The following is a 20,935-nucleotide window of genomic DNA, read 5'->3' on the forward strand; positions in this document are numbered from 1 at the left end:
ATGTTGATGTATAACTTTTAGCGACCCAATAAAATTGAGGGGGTGTGTCTACTCATTCTTGAAAGGTCTAGAATTCTCCACGAGGGTATAAAAACTGCTGATTTTCTTGTCTCGGGGCCACTAGTATGACATTTAACTCAGTGTGTGGATAGGTAGCAGGAGGCGGGTAGCGCCTCTTTCTTCAAGCAGCAGTTCTTCTACAAGGCAATGGCCTGTTAACATCTTCATTTCTTGCTAGCTCAGCAGTTTAACTCTCGGGGAGGGTTCGAAATCTTTAGTATGTAGCCTACCTTTTAAAATGTAAATTCCTATTCTGTCCATGTAAAATCCACAAATATCTTTTACTGTAAAGCGGGGATAGAGTGTGCTTTACCCTCTCGAACTCCCCTTCATTTTGAAATTGAGGTGACTACGTTTTTATAACCGTTTCTTCTCTTCCTTAATATATTAAAGTTTCTTCATACGGGTCACCTCATTAGCTTGGGATTAGCCCTTGTGTTTCGGCCTCGCGCCACATAAGTTTTAAAATAAAAAAAACATTAGTGTAGGAGAGCAAGTAATCGCATCCATTCAAGTTTGTATTTTGGGCCATTTATTTAACTCGTTTTGTTTTCCTTTCTGAGAAGGCCCAGTAGATTGGGTACGAGGTCCGCCTGTACCATTATATGTGTGCCTTGAGGGCAGTTAGGAGCGAAGTTTGTTGTGGCCTTTGATAGGCTTGTAAAATTGAGAGCGGGTCTGCTCTTTCCTAAACTCGATCTCTGCGTCGTGCCTCTAGGAGGCTTAACATTGTAATTGGGGGCAAGTGCTCCACGGCATGATGGGGTTTTCTGCCCCTTTGTTTAATTTTGTACCTTGGTAAAGTCGGGCTAATAGCTCAAGGATTGTAATTGTGGGGCTCAAAGCCGACATATTGGAATTATCCCCTAACACTTATAATTTCTTTGTACCTGATTTTGGCTTGTTGTTGACTTGTTAAGTTTTCAAATTCTATGTCACCACTGTTATGTTTTGAAAATATAACCTTTATTGAAATTTTAATTCATTTTTCGAACCTGTAGTTAGACCCATTCCAGCCCGCACCTTCTTTCACCTCTGCTGATCCACCAAAACTCGGTAATAATAATAATAATAATAATAATAATAATAATAATAATAATAATAATAATAATAATAATAATAATAATAATAATAATAATAATAATAATAATAATAAACCTCAGGCACTGAAGGCGTTAAACCTGACAATTATAATTTTAAATCACGATTTACTCACGGAATTTAAAAACCTTTTGTAAATAGATTGTGTATTTTCTACTGCAGCGTTAAAATGGACGTGAGCAAAGGAAAGAACACTCTCCAGTTCAAAGATATTGTACTCCAGTAGAAACACGCTAATTTAAATCGTTGACACTTTGAAACATAACTCTCGCACTAAGGTCAATGCTCGCACTGTGGAGTCAGTCTTACCACACACTTCCATTATAAACGACACAGAATTATTAAAGACATACTATTTTGATACATTCATTTGTTATATTTGCTCGTAAAAGAAGTTATGAATATAGGTTTGTGAAATTCTGTTCAGGTAGTCAAAATCTCATTGCAGGTACAATGTAGGTACCACGTATATCAAAACATCTCCATATCATCAGCTGACTCCTGACAGCAATTGGTTTTACACGAAAATTAGTATTACTAGTAAACAGATCATTCACCCAATCCGTCCGGTCCACCCCATTGAGTTCCCTTGTGAGTTTGTTCCTCATGCTCGTCCACTTAATTTACAACAATTCCTCTCCCGAATCCACTTCTTGACTTCAGAGCGAATTCTGCAGACATCCCTTGCATAGGTCCGACAGCAGCCACCAATGTAAGTAACACCGAGGTTCAACCATTCTCTGACGTAGCTGTCCACTGGTACACAATTGTCTCCATCAACCCACCTGGTAAACAATAAACAGAGCTTTAGAATCAACGTGTAGTGTATACCAACACAGCTGTGCAATGTTCTGACTTATCTCCACCTGGTAAACAATAAACAGAGCTTTAGAATCAACGTGTAGTGTATACCAACACAGCTGTGCAATGTTCTGACTTATCTCCACCTGGTAAACAATAAACAGAGCTTTAGAATCAACATGTAGTGTATACCAACACAGCTGTGCAATGTTCTGACTTATCTCCACCTGGTAAATAATAAACAGAGCTTTAGAATCAACATGTAGTGTATACCAACACAGCTGTGCAATGTTCTGACTTATCTCCACCTGGTAAACAATAAACAGAGCTTTAGAATCAACGTGTAGTGTATACCAACACAGCTGTGCAATGTTCTGACTTGTCTCCACCTGGTAAACAATAAACAGAGCTTTAGAATCAACGTGTAGTGTATACCAACACAGCTGTGCAATGTTCTGGCTTATCTCCACCTGGTAAACAATAAACAGAGCTTTAGAATCAACGTGTAGTGTATACCAACACAGCTGTTCAATGTTCTGACTTATCTCGACCTGGTAAACAATAAACAGAGCTTTAGAATCAACGTGTAGTGTATACCAACACAGCTGTGCAATGTTCTGACTTATCTCCACCTGGTAAACAATAAACAGAGCTTTAGAATCAACGTGTAGTGTATACCAACACAGCTGTGCAATGTTCTGACTTATCTCCACCTGGTAAACAATAAACAGAGCTTTAGAATCAACGTGTAGTGTATACCAACACAGCTGTGCAATGTTCTGACTTATCTCCACCTGGTAAACAATAAACAGAGCTTTAGAATCAACGTGTAGTGTATACCAACACAGCTGTGCAATGTTCTGACTTATCTCCACCTGGTAAACAATAAACAGAGCTTTAGAATCAACGTGTAGTGTATACTAACACAGCTGTGTAATGTTCTGACTTATCTCCACCTGGTAAACAATAAACAGAGCTTTAGAATCAACGTGTAGTGTATACCAACACAGCTGTGCAATGTTCTGACTTATCTCCACCTGGTAAACAATAAACAGAGCTTTAGAATCAACGTGTAGTGTATACCAACACAGTTGTGCACTGTTCCCACTTATCAGTGTGTTTATAACAGAATATCTACATACCTAATTCACTTGTATCAGTGTGCTTGTAACTGAATATCTACTTAGGTCACTTGTATCAGTGTGCTTATAACTGAATATCTGGTTAGTTCATTTGAATCAGTGTAATTGTAATGACACTGATGCATGCACGCATATACCTTCTAACCACATTGTAACTATAACTCCACTCTTACAATAATAATTATTAAATTTATATCGTAATGGTCCACCTTTCAGTACTATAATATGCAATATTTTGAATTACATTAACTAGGGACTAGTTTCGGGCTGGGCTGGCAATCTTCAGCCTTAATGCTATACATCTCATAACTAAACAAATATACATACATACACTTGATATAAAACAAATGAACAAATATACAATTGTCATTAAAACTGGGATGAAATTATGAGTAAATTTGAAAATAAATTAGGCTCTAAATTCTTAGCAACTTGAGTATGCTCATCATGGGGATTCTTTCATGTTAGTTAGTTCCATCACAGTTTCAATTGTAACCGAGTTGTGTTAGCCGTATGCAAGTCACTGGACGCCGCGGAACTGCTAGATCAATCAACGTAATGTAATGAAATGCTCTCGTAGTAGTTGTTAAAATCTTGCTGAAATGGTGTTGGACACTGTCAGGACGATGCTTAAAACAGATACATTGCGTCTGGTAAAAAATGTGCAATTCATTACGATGTCCATGGATTTAACCTGCATAAAATTAGATAAAATTAAAGAGACCGTGTTAGTTAGATGAGACTTACCTCTCATTGCGGCATGTGGTGTGTGCCTCATACTAACCGTTGTGAGATTCAAAGGAGGGAGAAGCGGGGCAAGGGGTGAGGGGAGGGGCAAGGCGAGAAGTCATGAAGGAGTGTGGGGTAGAGGGGAATTAAGGCGGGGATGAGGCTGCTGAGGAAATATGCTGTGAATATTATGACTTGTTGGTTTGACGTTTCTGAAAAGGGGAATTAGAAGGTCAAAAAGAATATTTGGCTTTTCTGAAATTTCATTAAGTTTATGATTCGGGTTGAAATATTGATCTATATGTATGAAGCAGCTTTCGGTAATGTTAAGGAGGGGTCCCCTGTTGATGAATTTGAGAATTTCCATGTCTTGTTTTATGTCTGTGAATTTGTGATTATAGTCGTGCATATGCTGTCCTACAGCTGAGAATTTATTGTACTTCAGGGTATTGACGTGTTCCGAGTACATTATATTAAAATTCTTCCCTGTCTGTCCGACGTAAGAATAATATTACATCTGCTGCAAATAACCCTGATTCTGAACTATTGAACTTGTTTATGGATGTGGCATTATATAAGACTTGTGCGTTCCCATTGTTGGTTTGAAAACTACTTTTATATTGTGCTTTTTAAAGATGTTGGTGACTTTGTAGATTTGTTCGTTAAAGGTAAAGATAGAAAGGGAGTTGTTTTGTTTATATTTATTCAAAGTGGTAGAGGGGCGATATTTATATTTATTGATTATTTTTTCATTATAGAAACTGTTATATCCATTGGATTTATCTATATTAAGAATAATATTCAACTCATTTTTGAGGTCTCTTTTAGACATTGGGATACTGAAGGCCCGGTACACCGTGCTGTTGTATGCTACTCGTTTGTGAATTTGGGAGTGTGAAGAATCTTGACAGATTGTGGTGACTGTTTGGGTGGGTTTTCTGAAAATATTATATCTTAAGTAGCTTGGGTGCCTGATAATAGTTAGGTCCAAAAAATTATTTTCCGTTCAATTTCGGATTCAATTGTGAATTTTATGTGTAGGTCAATGTTATTTCGATTAATAAAGGTGGTGGCTGCTTTTGTGATGCTCTCATCCATAACTACTATGGTGTCATCTACAAATCTTGCCCAGAAAAGGATGTTGTTAAAGTTATTATTATCAATTTTGGTGTGTCCCAAAAAATCCAAGTAAATTCTGCTAAGATACGCGAGGCCGGCGATTCTTGTTATACCAGACACAATGTATCTGTTTTAAGCACATCTTCATGTGTCGTCCAACGGCATTTCAGCTCTACGGAAACATTTCGTTATATTACGTTGATTGATCTAGCAGTTCCGCGGCGTCCAGTGACTTGCATACGGCTAACACAACTCAAGTAGATTTGGTGATTGCGCTAATTGGTTGCTTCGCGATTTCATCACTTACGGCGGATGGTTGCTTGGCCAGAGCCAAGCTTGTTCCCTCTGTCTTCTTGTTTTGACCAGCGAAAGGAGAAGTTGTCTCCTCCATCTGACGGGACTCCCGGCCCTCCGAGGTAAGCACTATCTAGTTTTTGGTTCATTTTTTAACTTTCAAATGTAGTTTTTAATTTGATTTTCTTTAACATCCGGAGTTTACCCGGGATTTCTCCCATTCGCCAATTTTAATTATGTAAAATTTAATTTCCCTTTTCTTGGTTTTAATTGCGTAAAATATGAATATTTTAAATTTCCCTTGGCTTGCCTCTAAGTAGCTTGTTCTCTTTCGGGATAAGGAAGTGTTTTAGAGAAGGCTGCTTCCTTCTGGGTTAAGATTTAATTATTTTCTCCTTTTTTCTTTCTTTGCAAATTAACATGTAGGTGTGATCTGTGAGCGTGTGCTCCTTCTTTTAAACGTATTTGGTTAAAATATTGCTGATTATTTCTGTATGTTATTTTAAAATCCCCGCCGTGAAGTTTGTACTAGTGAGATGGCTCTCTCTAAATTGTTGTGTTAACCTTAACTTGCGTCTTTGATGGCTCCGGTTGTAATGTTATATTTTATCATTATTTCAGTAAATTTCGTTTCACCAGCATTACCAATACCTTCTCACAGCCCGGGTAAGGTCCCAGCCGCTTCCCATCTCCATTCCTTTAGTTGTCATGTTGCGCAACCTGGTCCTGTGATTGTCGTGCGTGAATTTTCGATTTTGTTTGATCGGATCTGATTCTCTCTTAGACGTCAGTTATAATAATAATAATAATAATAATAATAATAATAATAATAATAATAATAATAATTATTATTATTATTATTATTATTATTATTATTATTATTATTATTTTGTTTTTATTTTTGTATACAGATTTAAGGTTACAAATGTTTATTGTGATTACAATTCAATACGGATCAGACCCATGAAGTTTATACTCCAGTCTTAGCCGATGTTTGAATATCAACGTTAGCTTTTGGGGGATCATCGCACTTTTACGTCTGAGAGCCACAAAACAACACTTATAGGCCCATAAAGCCTTGTTCTTCGACAGTTCGGGAAACAACAGAAAAATGCTGCATACTGATAAGCTCGTGACACCGACAATATAGAAATGTGTTGGAAAGCTTAGCTAACTTTTACTGAGGACCTGAGAATATTTTGCATAGACTTGGAACCTTCACATTCTTGAAGAAAAATGTGCTTGCTACTCACTTCTATTCTCCAAACTGAAATTCCCTTTTCAATCAGTTAAACAGCAAATCATAGAACCCAACAAGTTAGGGTTAAGTAACTGTGAACTTGCATTCGGGAGATAGTGGGTTCGAATCCCACCGTTGACAGGCCACGGCCGCTTGCGATAGCGAAGAACTTGGATGTGTTATCGCACAGGCAGGAAAGAGCTGCATGTCAATTGTGCTATTCTGTTTTGCTTTACCAAATGACAGCAAAAGTCCAAATTTAATTACTTCTGTTGTGTAAATATCGAATGTACCGCCAGACAGGAAATGCCAGTAGTACTTTCCCTTGCCTTCCTATATCTGACATCTTAAGTGCTTTTCTTTGCTGTTCTTTACTGTAATAATGTTATTGAAAGTTACCTCAAATGAAAGAAATGTGTTGATCACATTAAGGTTGCTAACTTTTTATTTTGACGATTTGATTCCATTAAATTTCTCATTACTATATACAAAAAATAAAACTACATTTTCATTGTATAAATAGCATATTAATATTCTTGAGTGCTGTACTTTTATTTTGACACGAGTTTTCGGTGACTGCCTATGCAAGACAACCGAGAAAAGCAATGGTTTACTTAAGGTTCTGCCCCTGTGTTTGCCTGGTACGAAAATAGGATAGCATGGAAAACCATGTTTATTGCTGCTGGTGAAGGGATTTGATTCCGCCATCTTCTGAGTGAAACAAGACTTTTGCCATGTTGTCAACTTGCTCGGCTCTTTGCGGCACACACCGGAAGAAACAAGTGGTTTATCTCAAAGACCGGTTCGATTATGAAGTTAACATTGTTTGTTATGAGCCAGCTGCATGGGATGTGTTCGCTCTAGTTTCACATCATTGGTGCATTAAAATGCAATGTGATCATGATAAACTTGTTTTGGTGCCATATCAGTGGAGAGATCATGCTGACCGCTTATGGGAAGAGTGGTTCATCCAAATATATGATAAAGTTTCTTTGTTGATTAATAGGATGTGTCCAAAATTTTCAACCTGGCTATTTGTCCAAACTAACAGACACCATAATGAGTAAACTGAAATTGCAGAGACTATGAGTGAGTTTATGAAACCATTTGATTAGTTCTGAAGTGCGCCATGCCATACTTACCCTCTTTCTGGATCAAAAGTCTCTCCACTGTTGGGGTACACGACGAGTGGAACTGGAGAGCTTGTACCATCGTTGATCCCTGTGATCAACGGAGTAACGAACTTTGGGTTAAGACAATTGGCACCAATTGCCACAAGCTGAGTAGGATTTCGCTCCCAGCAACATCGGGCTGCTTCTTGGAAGTTTTCTCCGTGCGATGTGTGATGTTCATCCTAAATAGAATGTAATTTGTTCTCAGGAACGGAAAATGAATATAACGTATACATGACACTACTGGCATTCTCTAATCCCAAAAGATAAATACACCTCTGGTGTTAAAGCACTCTCATCGTGTAAAGCATCAAGGACTCTGTCCAGACTCCCTGAGCCTTCATCAGCGTTAACCCAATAATGTTCTTTGCGAACTGACGTGTATACCTTGAGTTTGGAAGAATGTAGCATAAGTAAAAAGTATATAAAACAAATTAATACAGATTTCCCCCCGAACTAATGAACTTGCAATTTCTACTGCCTGAATACGAGCAACACCACACTGTAACACAACAGTTTCTGTTGGAAGTTCTTCTCTTTTGTCAAACTAAACCCTCTCTTGTTAAAGAGGATTGAGGGACGGATCTGAAAGTATGTGGAGAAGTTGTTTGAAGTGGGAAAAGAACAGTGAAATTAGACATTCCGAGCGGAAGAAACTCAGGTGAGTTGCCTGATATCTGCTCTACACAGGTAACAGAGGAGGCCATTGTCCAAGTCAGTCATCAGTATTTTAAGTGAGGGTGGATAAATGTAATGAAGAAGAAGCAAGACAGTTCTGACAAGGATATCATAAATATCATATTATAAATATAAAAATGCGTAAATTTGACTTGTATTTTGATAAACCTTGCAGGAAAAGGAGATCCAGGCCCTGCATTCTGGAAATTCCTTGATGAGCTCGGCCAGCGCCTCTCCCTCTGCCTGTGCAGGAATTGTCTCCAATGCCAGTAGATCCACTCCAGCCTCCAGCAGGGCCTGTATTCGTGGCCGATGCCAGTCTGCAATCTCCTGTTGGCTCACTTTTTCCACGTAGTCTCCAGTATATTCAGAGTAATCATGTAGGGATGCTCCGTACGGTCCCACCGAGCCCACAATCAGTGGTTTCTCCAAATCTAAAGGAACAAATTTAATTTTATTGAAAATATTTGAGTATGGGTTGAAAAATTGTTCATCAGTAAAGGGAAAATAACAATAAATTGTTTCAGTCTTTTCAAACAAAGAAAATAAAAAGTTCTTTAAATTACTACACTAAGAAATAACTAGCGAAGTAGTGTGAAGAAATATGAGTGGTAGGACTTCAGTCATGTTGGGCAAACCCACCTCAATGGCTTTTCCAAGTGGGTCTCGGCTTCGATTCCCAACCGAGTCAGGGATTCTAACATTCATATCCTGGTTTGGGGACTGGGTGTTTTTGTTGTCGTCAGCATCCAGGCCTCTCTGGCGGCCATACGCCATTATTATTATTATTATTATTATTATTATTATTATTATTATTATTATTATTCATTGCTATTTAACAAGTGTCCTGTGACGGTCGCCAAGGCGAATTGTGAGACAAGATACTGTGCAGCAAGCAGGCGTGGATTCCCGTTCCGTACAGTTTCAGAACATTCACAGAATTTAGGGATTGTCTCTAAATGAGGCATGAGGTTCACAAAGCACAGATGCTTATAAATACATTTCTCTCGTGTTTCTCTTGAAAATTTAACATACCTTGACTGCAGAATCCTTATATAAATTCTTAGTTAAATCGCGCATTCTGTTTAATGAACATAATGGTTAATTTGCATCTAGTACATATCCTTAATTGAAAACCCGGAAGCAGCACGGCCATCAGCCGTAGGAGGAGTCAGCGAGGGGGCTCGAACCCGTACCCCTCTCCGTGCTTTTATTACATAGGCTAAAGAGAAAATTATAATTAATTTTGTGAGAAGTGTGGCCTAAGAGATAAGTAAAGGCCTCTGCATGCGCGGTCGTTTCAAGTATTAAATTCACAGAGTAGCCGCCACCACATGTCAACTTCTCAGCACGATTACAACTGACATTACAAGAATAACTTGCATTTAAAAGCATATTACAAAGGTAAAGCATTGTGTTTTGACCAGAAAAGTAAATTTCTATGACGTTTGATAAAGAAAAAGTAAATGTATCACACAATAATTGAAGAAGAGCTCATACGGGTCAGATAGTGTAATTGCGACCGGAAAGCAGCGCCAGAGTAAACAGGTGACCCTGCGGAGTGGTCCAACAGCTCTGCATTCTGACCAGAGGAGGGATCGCCATGGCTGGTCCCCACCGTCCGCTGCCCTCAGGATGGTTTTCCATTCTCTGCACTAAGGCGAATGCTGGGACAGTTCCTTGTAGAGGCCACAGCCGCCAACTCCGTCACCTTCTCCGTGCATCTCCTTCACCGTAACAAATCTGCGTTACCGTCTAAGAGGGAAGGAATGTAGTACTAGTATCTGTGCTCATGTCTGTATCTACCTTTCCATTCTCATCATTCCTCTTGCTGTCTAACTAACCTCTCTGCCTCGGGTAGTAACCCCTGTGGGTGAAGGTGGTAGCCCCTGTCTGTCTTAAGAGGCAAGGGGCTCTAAACTTGAGAACGTGCATTGGCGACCACGGGAACATTAGCTGAGTCCTGGCATTGTTGCCACTCATTTGTGCCAGGTATCTTGTTCTTTTGTGATCTCGACGATATTAGAGTATTCGAGGCATAGGGAGACTTTCATTTTTCACGCCCTTCGTAGCCCTTCTCTTTCTTTCTCTGATATCCTTCATTTTCGAAATGTCGGATCCATTTTTCTCTCTGATTAGTATTATATAGAGGATGTACTATTTCCTCTTAAAACGATCACCACTCTCTACTTGTACGTCGTCTGAAACATTTGCCTGAGAGAATCATCGTCTCCTTACGCCTACTCTTATCGTGCAAATACGATGGATATCCTGAAAGAAGCGCTGGAATTGAATTTGGAAGAAGGGGTCCGATTTCAGCAGAAATTATAAAACACGTGATTTCAAAATATTCACTACATACTACAGATTTCGAGGAAGGTTGCCACATGATATTTGTCGTGTCACACCGACGCGATATAATTTTGACCCATTTTTCTCGTAATTCTGCATTTGCAGGGAACTCGTGGAAAGAAATTCCGCTACCTTTCTGAAGTTTACTTTTGCCGAATGGTACACAGCAATAAACAATTATTTAGCACGCGCAATAAACATTCTGTGAATAGAATATTTACAATAAATACTCTCTCGGCGTCATATACAGAACCTCATGTATATATTCATATATATTACATATTATTTTAAACTTGTGCTTAAATAGAAACTCACTACAAGCTGAATACACAAATCAACACCTTATATAATTATTTTAAGGTCTACCTCATCCTTCTGCTTCACAATTTCCATATACGTCTGTGTTAAACAGTGGAGGGCTAACACGAACTCTAGCGGCGAGTCTGGAAAGCTGCCAAACGGAGGCCTTAGTACTGATCACGTGGGCAACGGTAAAAGACTGAGGACGTGCAAAGACAAGGAATAATCAAACGAGACATAGAAGAGAGAGAATATATACAAAATATACATGTAGAAAGAGGATTAGAAAGTGAAAGGACCCTTATATAATATTCGATCCTCCGCTGTTGCTGGTCCCTAGATCAAAGGATCGTTTGTTGCACGTGGTCGGGGTGACTCACTAGAGCCCCGCCTCCTCGCCCGGGCCCAGTTGGACAGCCCTGTCCTGGGGGGTCAGGCCCAATAGGTTCTTGAGGGCCAGTCGTCGTCCTTGGTTGGCCCGTATCTCCCTGCTCTTCGATGTTGCCTGAAAAAGTGTTCAGACGTTGCTTGATGGTTCGTTGGCTGGCCTTGAGCTCCTCGATAGCTCTTCGACGTTGGCTCAGACATACCTTGATATGGGTCGACTTCTGACACGAGACAGATAGTAACTCTTTGGTTTCAATATATTTTTCTTTTCGTTTTATCTTTCATCTCTATCTCTAAAATCCATGCTAGAAACACGAGAAAAACTCTTGGTTGATCCTTGCGTTAAGCCAAGTTCTTTACTTGGGGAGGATGTAATGAAACCTCGCACCTGATATACACAACAATTCATCACCAGAGACACACACATAAATACCCGATGGAAAAAAGAAATGAAATGGATTTTAGTGCCGCGGGTGTCCGAGGACAAGTTCGGCTCGCCAGATGCAGGTCTTTTGATTTGACACCCGTAGGTGACCTGCGCGTCGTGACGAGGACACCATGTGTCCCGAGGTGTTTCGGGAACTGCACGGTAGCAGTTGACAATCAGCGGTAGGGGCTTGGAGCATGTGGTTGTACAGCTTCTTCGTTGTTATTTCTGTAGATGTAAGGAGATCCCGGGGAAGAAACTAAGTTCACATCTTAAGTATCGTACGTGCGGCGCGTTGTGATTGATATTGAGCCATGAATTTTACCCCCCTTTAAATCTTGGTGTATATTTTGTGGGCTATTTAGCTCGTTTGATAATTAATTAATTACGCTTGACCTGTTGAATCACGTCTTCGGGTGTGTAATGATAAAGGTTTTCTCTCCCTGCTCCTAAATTATGGCTCCAAAGTAAGGAATTTTTCCGCCTTGGGGCAGCCTATCCCGCCCTCCTTTCTTCTTTCTGTCTTTCATGCCCCACGCGCTTGCGCTCCCCCTCTCCCGGTTCTCCGAGAGAGGCGGCGCGCATGACGTAAGCTCTTGGGTCGTTCCCCTCCGGTCGAGGCTTTGCTCGCCTCGCCGGTCTGCTGGGACTCTTGCGCTGCACATTCGGCGGATCACTTGTATTTTTCTCGACATAAGGACCGTGAGGGGGCATGGGAGGTAAGATTCCAAGGTTTTAAACGCTACTAGGATGATGGGAGGAACTAAGTAATTGTAATGTAAAGCCATTTATTTGGCATGTCCGATTTGCTTGATGATAACAGCAAGCTCGGTCTAAGCTAACATGTTGAAACATATTTTGAAAGTATGTGTAATTCTTTCTTAAATTCGATGTTTTGTTTTAAAGTTTTCATTAGCTATTGGTGGGCACTTGAGCCTTCTTTATCGATGTACTGCCTTATAGTTATAGTAGGAGTTAACGAATTGGTTCAAAGAAATGAAATGTAACTTATCAGAATTTTCCTGGACATTCAGTTTGAGAGGCGACGTAGTTAATTGGGTTTGATAACCTTATATCGAATCTTTGATCATGTATAATTTATGAACAAGGTATGAGCGCAGTAATATCACTGTTCAAGCTGTTACGATGCTGTTCGTCCTCCCTCACGGAGGAGAGAATTGTATTACTGGTTTTATATGGGGCTGGTTCCCCTTACAGATAGATTACGAAAATGCATCAGACCTCTTCCCTTAACCACGTTAACCCCTAAGCGCTTCCGTACCTGTTCGTTGTTTATCAATTTGTTAAATAAACATTCTATTCAAGTTGTTAAACCTCTCATCTTGAGCATTGTACCCTCTGGGTTGGTGCCTACGATTGTTGGTCCAGATCGTTGGACCGCACCACTTTGGGTTTTCCTACCCGTAGAATGTCCGATAAAAATTACTAGTACCAGCGCATGGTTCGATATGGACTTAATTCTTTAATTCACTTACGAAATTTAAGCCCTGGTACTCTTCCCGTCTCGGTATTTCTTAACATTGCCTTGTGTTTTGTAACAATTATACGATGGCTACTCGCGAAATCGTTTATCCGGGATCCTTGCTGATGACGAGCTGTTATATTAGCTATTAATACGTAATTTACATAGGACCGTTTCTGTGCACCGTTATACCGAAAGTGAGGCCGTGGGTTCGGTATCCCTTATCCAGGCTAATCTCACTAATATCGCCTCAGTGACAGATTTTCTGGAGAGCGACGTAGCTTTCCCTCGTCGGCTTAAAAAAGGTACAGGGTCGCTTGATGCATTATGTTCATCGTGCGGAAGATAAGGTGTCATTAGAATTAAAGGAGGAGGTACTGAATCAGGTTCAGGATTTGAAGGGCAAATCCTCTAAACTCTTAGAGAAAGCTGAGGCTTGGCTATCCGGGCTTTCTCTCAAAACGTAGCCTGTGCTACCTTCCACTGCACCGGTAGAAGGTGAGTTAAATCAACCCACTCCTAACCTTGGACCTAATGGGCAGCGAGCTTCGTTCGAGTCGCATTTTTTCTCTTTAAATGCTCCCTCAAAACATCAGTCTACGAGTCAACAGCTAACCTTGCCATCGTATGTCTCGCCCTTTTCGAGTATTCATCATCCATTAAGTAACATGCTACTCCGCTACTCCGTGAATTCGTAAAGTGATGTGGTTGCGTTTCTTCGGTTCCTCGTCGAATTTCAGGATCACGCCCAAGTTTTCGGTTTGACGCATCTCCAAATTTTACAGGTTATTTATCCGCGTACTGTTGGAGTTCTTTCTGATAAGATTGTTAATGCAATATCGCGGCGATTTTCATTACATCAATTTCATGCACATTTACAAACTCATTTTATCCCTGTTACGGCTCGTAATTCTCTAGTGCAGCAATTCTATTTTAGAGTGCAACGATGAAATGAGACATTATCAGAATTTATTTCTGACATTAAGTTTTATGAAAGGGTTTTCGCCCTTGATTATACGGAGGAGCAGGTGGTTTCTAACATTGTGGAAGTGATCGCTCCCTCGTATCGTTCTTGTTTATGTTTTGTTACTCAGCCTCGTAACTTTGTCGAGCTGGAAGCTATGGTTGTATCTGCGGAGGGCATCCGGCATGCCGACTCACTTCCGATCGGGGTGTTACTGAGAGTTCGGTTACTCGTAATCCCGCTCCGTTAAAAGGTGTTTTTGCTGCGGCGCTTCTGATCATTTTCGTAATAAGTGTCTTTCTCGATCTCTTCAGGCGCTAGTGCCTAGTCGTGGTTCGAGTACCGAGGTACCGCCTAGGGTTTTCAATATTGTATGTTTTCGGTGTGGGACTCCTGGTCATGTGGCAGGGCATTGTATGCAAAGGCCGAATAGTAGTTGACTATATCGGGAAACGGCCAGGGACGGCCGCATTAATTCGCCGTCACCAAGTCAAAAGAATTGTACGTTTTCAGGAGAAGTGTTACCATCCTGTCCGTGCCGAGTGTTTGCAGATAACTACTGAGATTAAGGGTGTGGCCCCATTTATTAAGGCCGAAGTTGATAATGAACCGGTGTCGGCACTCTTAGAGTCTGGAAGTGTCGTTTCCTTTTTAAATGAGGCGCGGTTTACCTCGCATAATTCTGCCTGTAAATTTCCCGTCATCCACCCGGTTTCCTTTTCCTGCGTCGCCGCAAATTCTTCCAGAGTTGAAGTTTTATGTGTTGTGAAGTGTAAGATTCGTGTTGCTAATTTTCGTGGAAATTTCCTTTGTATGTGGCTAAAGATTTATCGTCTCCTATAGTTCTAGAATCAGATTTTTTTGCTTACTCAGGGTTGGTTTTGGATATACAAGGTTTAAATTTAGCCATACTACTAAAATTCCTATATTGCGGTCTAACTCTCCTTCTTCTTTTGCGATGTTGCCCCCTCAGGACGAGGTAGTCTCCGATCTTAGCCATTTGCCTGAGGATCACGCCGAGAGCATTAGAGAGTTGTGTGATTCCTTTCCCGAGGTATTTAACGAGAAACTGGGGATGATTAACTTGTTGGAATATAAGATAGAGGTCACGGATTCGATTCCAGTTATGAGTTCGCCCTACCGTTCGTCTCCCCAAAAATGCAAGCTTTGAAGGAGATAATCAATAAAATGTTGGATGAGGGGATAATTCGACCTTCTACTTCTGTTTACTCCTCCCCGTATTTCTCGTTCCTAAGCCTAAGGGAGGTTACCGTCCTGTTTTGGATTATAGGGCTTTGAATAGAAAGGTGATATTGCAATCCGTTTCACTCCCAGACTTGCATTCTTGTTTTTCATGGTTTAGAAAGTCTAGGTATTTTACCGTTTTGGATTTAAAACAGACCTATTATCAAATCCCTTTGGCAGAAGAGTCCCGTCATTTGACAGGCTGCGGTACCGATTAGAATATCTGTGAATTTTGTCGTCTGCCTTTCGGCGTTTCTACAGGCGCTGCTGTTCTCAATAGGCTTCTGGATCAATTATTTTCAGATATTAAGTTCAACTATCTTTACATATATCTTGATGATGTGGTTTTATATATTCTGAAACCTTTTAGGACCACCTTAACCACATAAGCGAAGTATTGTCGCGTCTGTGTAAGGCTAGTCTTACGGTTAAATTGTCTAAGGTATCTTTTGCGAATCCGCAGATGTCCTTTTCAGGACATACAGTGTTATCAAATGGAGTTTCAGTCGACCCGTCTCGCACCCATGCTATTCATGAGTTTAGACCCCACAGGACGTTAAATGTGTTGCCTGCTTCGTCGGAATGGTAAACTTTTCCGTAAATTTATTCCTAACTATGCTAAGCGTGCTGAGTCTCGTAAAGGGGAAGTTCGAATGGGGTACTTCCCAACAAGCTGCATTCGATGATCTGAAATGCTCCGGTACTCGCGATGCCTCATTTCTCAAATCAGACTGACGCTTCCTCCTCTGCCGTCCTACTTCTAGGATTCCGAATTGGGGAGGCGTCCCATCGCTTAAGCTTCCAGGACCTTGTCCCCTCTCGAAAGTAAATTCTCTGTCTATGAATTGGAGGATTTGGCTGTTTTGTTTGCCTTAGAGAGGTTTCCAACCTATTTAGAACATATACAATTTGAACTCGAAATAGATAACCAAGCGTTGAGCTGGGTCCTGGGCAATCCTCGAAAAACGGGCCGACTAGCCCGATGGGCTCTACGAATCTCGGCATTTCAGTTCGATGTTCGTCATATTCGAGAGTCGGACAATATTGTGACCGATTTTTTCAGCCGAATGTTCTCTTGTCAGCCTATTCAGGATGGCAACTCTTCAGATTCTGAGTCCTTAACTTCATTACCCTTTGCTGGAGCGATCTTGTCTGATGACCCAATATTATACCATGATGTTTCTAAGTTCCAAGTGGAAGATCTCATCTTAGGGCCTATTGTTCAACAGTTGAACGAGGGGAAGATTGTTAATCTATATGGATTAAGGAATGGGGTCCTTTTTTGTCCATTTCGCCATTATCGCAAAATAAAAAAGGTTGTACCCTCTGTATTAGTCCTATGATTTTTAAGCATTTGCATAAAACTCCTCTAGCTGGCCATTTAGGGAGTGTTTAAGATGAGGGAAAATATCAGAGAAAACTTTATTTGGAAGGGGCTTGATGCTGAAATCCGTGAACTAGTCAAGGCGTGCAAGATTTGTAGGGTAAGCAAGCCTTCCCTTAATTCTCGCGTCGGCCCGTTGTCATCTACCGAGGCTACACGCCCCATGGAAGGTCTTTTTATCGATTACGTCGGTCCCCTTCCAAAATCTAGGACGGATGGTAATAGGTTCGTTTGTGTCGATGGCTTCACTCGTTTTTTTTATTTTTTCCGACGAACTTAGCCACGGCAGAATCCACTATAAGATGTTTAAAAGATATCTTTCCATCTTTTGGTCCTAGCCATTACTTGGTTTCCGATAATGCTAGGGCGTTTACATCGAACTTGTTTAAGAAATGTTGATTTAGTCTGTCTATTTCTCATGTCACGATATCTCCGTATTATTCTCAACCTTCTTATGCGGAGAGTCAACCGTAATTTACGGTCCGCTCTCATCGCTTTCCATCATGACGATGTTCTGAGGTGGTACACTTCGTTGCGATGGCTTGCTTTCTCATTCAATTCTGCCACAATGAAGCACATCACTTTTCTCCTGTATCTCTCACGTTTTCATTCGTTCCCAACTCTCCCGTCACTAATCTTTGGGACATTAATGATCTACTGCCCGAAAGGATTGACCACTTAACATCAGGGCCATTTGGAAGAAGGCCAAGGAAAACCTTAAGTTCTCGTATGAAAAGAAGAGACAGCGCTACGATAGGGAGCGCCGACCTACCGATCTCGCGATTGGAGGTAACGTCTTGTTAAGAATTTTATGCCTTCCGGGAAACTCGCTCCTCGATTTCGAAGACCCTGTGAAATTATTGATTTTTTAACGCCGGTCATCTTGTTGGAGAAGGATCCCGAGTCGGAGAGAGTCTTCCTAGTTCATCTTTCGCAGGTTAAGCCTGCTTAGCGTTTTTGTTCTGTGCTGCTGTATGGCAGACTGTTTCGGCTACGGTTACTTTGATTTCATGTGGTATGGTGCTTTAACCTTGTTATCTGGGGGTATTGACTCATTTTACTTCTTGATTTGGGATTGTCTCTCTCCATAGTTAGCTTAAGAAATGTTCCCTCTGTATGTATTATTTAAGGGGAGTCCTCCAGGAGCCTTATCGCACCCGTACTGCTCCTATGCCCCCGGTCCGCTTACCTGCACTGCCTTTAGCCTCCTGTATTTTGTGCCTGTGGGCATTTGTCGACACCATTGCTGGCCATCTTCTTTATTTTACGGTGGAGCGGAGCATCCATCTTCACCCGCCGCCCCATGGGAAGGGCCCCTGATGTCTGCGCTAATTAGCGATCGTCGACTCCTGCCGCCGTCTCTTACGGCTAACTAGTTCTGAAGGATTGTGTTTTCCAGCGCCCCACTTGTCTAGAGAGGCTCTGAGACAGTTTAGTACTGTTTGCGGCTGAGTGCCGCGTATGCTACTCAATTGTTTGGCCGGTCCTGGTGGCCCCCTTTTTACCTGACTTCGATTAAATTTTGTCCACGTGTTTGTCTTGCCATATCGCGCGATAATCCTGGCAATGACTTGTCTCTTCATTCTTCTGTGCAGCAAGAATATTGATTATGTATAACTTATAATTATTAAGTGTAAAGCAAGAACGTTGTTCAAGGTAACGAACTTTGTACAAGGTATTTTAATGTGTGAAAAATATTTTCCCAACCCTGTGTTGGTGTTTAAGGGGGAGGAGGTCTGAGCTATGAATTTTATCCCCCCTTTAAATCTTGGTGTATATTTTGTGGGCTATTTAGCTCGTTTGATAATTAATTAATTATGCTTGACCTGTTGAATCACATCTTCGGGCGTGTAATAATAAAGATGTTCTCTCGCTGCTCCTAAATTCTGGCTCCAAGGTAAGGAATTTTTCCGCCTTGAGGCAGCCTATTCCGCCCTCCATTCTTCTTTCTTTCTTTCTTTCTTTCATGCCCCACGCGTTTGCGCTCCCCCTCTCCCACTTCTCCGAGAGAGGCGGCGCGCATGACGTAAGCTCTTGGGTCGTTCCCCTCCGGTCGAGGCTTTGCTCGCCTCGCCGGTCTGCTGGGACTCTTGCGCTGCACATTCGGCGGATCACTTGTCTTTTTCTCGACACAAGGACCGTGAGGGGGCATGGGAGGTAAGATTCCAAGGTTTTAAACGCTGCTAGGATGATGGGAGGAACTAAGTAATTGTAATGTAAAGCCATTTATTTGGCATGTCCGATTTGCTTGATGATAACAGCAAGCTCGGTCTAAGCTAACATGTTGAAACATATTTTGAAAGTATGTGTAATTCTTTCTTAAATTCGATGTTTTGTTTTAAAGTTTTCATTAGCTATTGGTTGGCACTTGAGCCTTCTTTATCGATGTACTGCCTTATAGTTATAGTAGGAGTTAACGAATTGGTTCAAAGAAATGAAATGTAACTTATCAGAATTTTCCTGGACATTCAGTTTGAGAGGCGACGTAGTTAATTGGGTTTGATAACCTTATATCGAATCTTTGATCATGTATAATTTATGAACAAGGTATGAGCGCAGTAATATCACTGTTCAAGCTGTTACGATGCTGTTCGTCCTCCCTCACGGAGGAGAGAATTGTATTACTGGTTTTATATGGGGCTGGTTCCCCTTACAGATAGATTACGAAAATGCATCAGACCTCTTCCCTTAACCACGTTAACCCCTAAGCGCTTCCGTACCTGTTCGTTGTTTATCAATTTGTTAAATAAACATTCTATTCAAGTTGTTAAACCTCTCATCTTGAGCATTGTACCCTCTGGGTTGGTGCCTACGATTGTTGGTCCAGATCGTTGGACCGCAGCACTTTGGGTTTTCCTGCCGGTAGAATTTTCGGTACAGATATCATACACTGCCGGGGCATTACTACTTTCACTGGGGTTGCTCTATGAATTGCAAATTTCCTTTAAGGAAGAACGCTTTGATTTTTGTATGCTGGTCAACAAGAGCGAGTCCTCCTTCAGATCTACCTAGTGAAAGTGTAGATCTACTGATCCGGAATAGGGCACCCTGCCATTTGTACCATCCTATTGCTGTAGGTATCCGAATGCCTATGATTCGTTCATAGGCAAGATTTGGCTTATATACCAGATTTTGCTGAGCGCATATATGTTTACATACTGTGTTCTGTGCTGCAGGAGTTGTCATTTATATTTAGCTTGTTGTAGAGCGCCTTTTACAGTGGTGAGATCATGGGGCCAGTTTTTCTGAATCATCTTCTGCACGCTATTGGAAAATGTCACTCCCAATATCTGCATTTCCTCTGTTACATTCATCCAGGGCAGAAGATCTCTGTACTCTCTACTTCTATTACCTATCAGCATGGTCTTGGTCTTCTGAAAGTTAAGAAGTGCTCCAGAATAGTGACCGTAAATCTCTAAATCAGAGTGACATCATCAACATAAGCAAATATATCCAAGGTTCCTGGTGAGAATGTGCGCTTTAAATTACTAATAAAGGGTTCTAACGAGATAACAAACATTATCATAGATAAAGGACAACCCTGCCGAACTCCTCTCCCAATTCTGATTGCACCTGTTAGGTAGCCATTCACATTAATCCTAGATGTTCCACCAATCACTATTTTCTCAATTATTGACGTAAATTGGGCGTTGAAACCCAGAGTTTTAAATACCTCCAGCAGATATCTGTGATTTACTCTGTCAAAAGCATGGTCAAAATCCAGTGAAATAAGCTGTCTACGTTTCTTGTCCGTCAATGATTTGCTTATTGTGTCTCGAATGTCACAGACGGTATTAAGGATGCTGCGACCTTGGATTGCACCGATTGATGACTGAATGTTGCGTCCTCAACAAAAGCGCTAAGTCTACGTTTCAAATATCGGGCGAGTATCTTGTGATCGAAATTTAAAAGAGTTAGGGGACGATAGTCAGCCGTAGTCTTGGGATGCGAGTACTGTTACACCTTCTTTCATCCGATTGTCCTCGGACACTCCCGGGACTAAAAGCCATACTCCATTTCATTCCATCCGATCAATATTCGTTCCCGTTTCAAGAGT

At 41.1% G+C, this 20,935-nt stretch overlaps 1 protein-coding gene across 3 annotated transcripts in view; it reads right to left on the reverse strand.

Moving 5' to 3' along the window:
• Window positions 1–1,516: 1,516 nt before the first annotated feature.
• The window catches only part of LOC136877194 (homocysteine S-methyltransferase YbgG), a 176,229-nt gene continuing 156,810 nt past the window's right edge, over window positions 1,517–20,935 (reverse strand). For all 3 annotated transcript variants that reach the window (XM_067151008.2, XM_067151007.2, XM_067151009.2), the window contains 3 exons: window positions 8,505–8,770; window positions 7,629–7,840; window positions 1,517–1,946 (listed from right to left, as the gene is read on the reverse strand). In XM_067151008.2, coding sequence (XP_067007109.1) covers window positions 1,766–1,946; window positions 7,629–7,840; window positions 8,505–8,770 — 659 coding nt within the window. In that variant the 3' untranslated portion in view covers window positions 1,517–1,765. The remainder of the gene's footprint in view (window positions 1,947–7,628; window positions 7,841–8,504; window positions 8,771–20,935) is intronic.

The sequence above is a fragment of the Anabrus simplex genome, chromosome 7 (assembly GCF_040414725.1).
Source record: "Anabrus simplex isolate iqAnaSimp1 chromosome 7, ASM4041472v1, whole genome shotgun sequence".
NCBI lineage: Eukaryota > Metazoa > Arthropoda > Insecta > Orthoptera > Tettigoniidae > Anabrus > Anabrus simplex.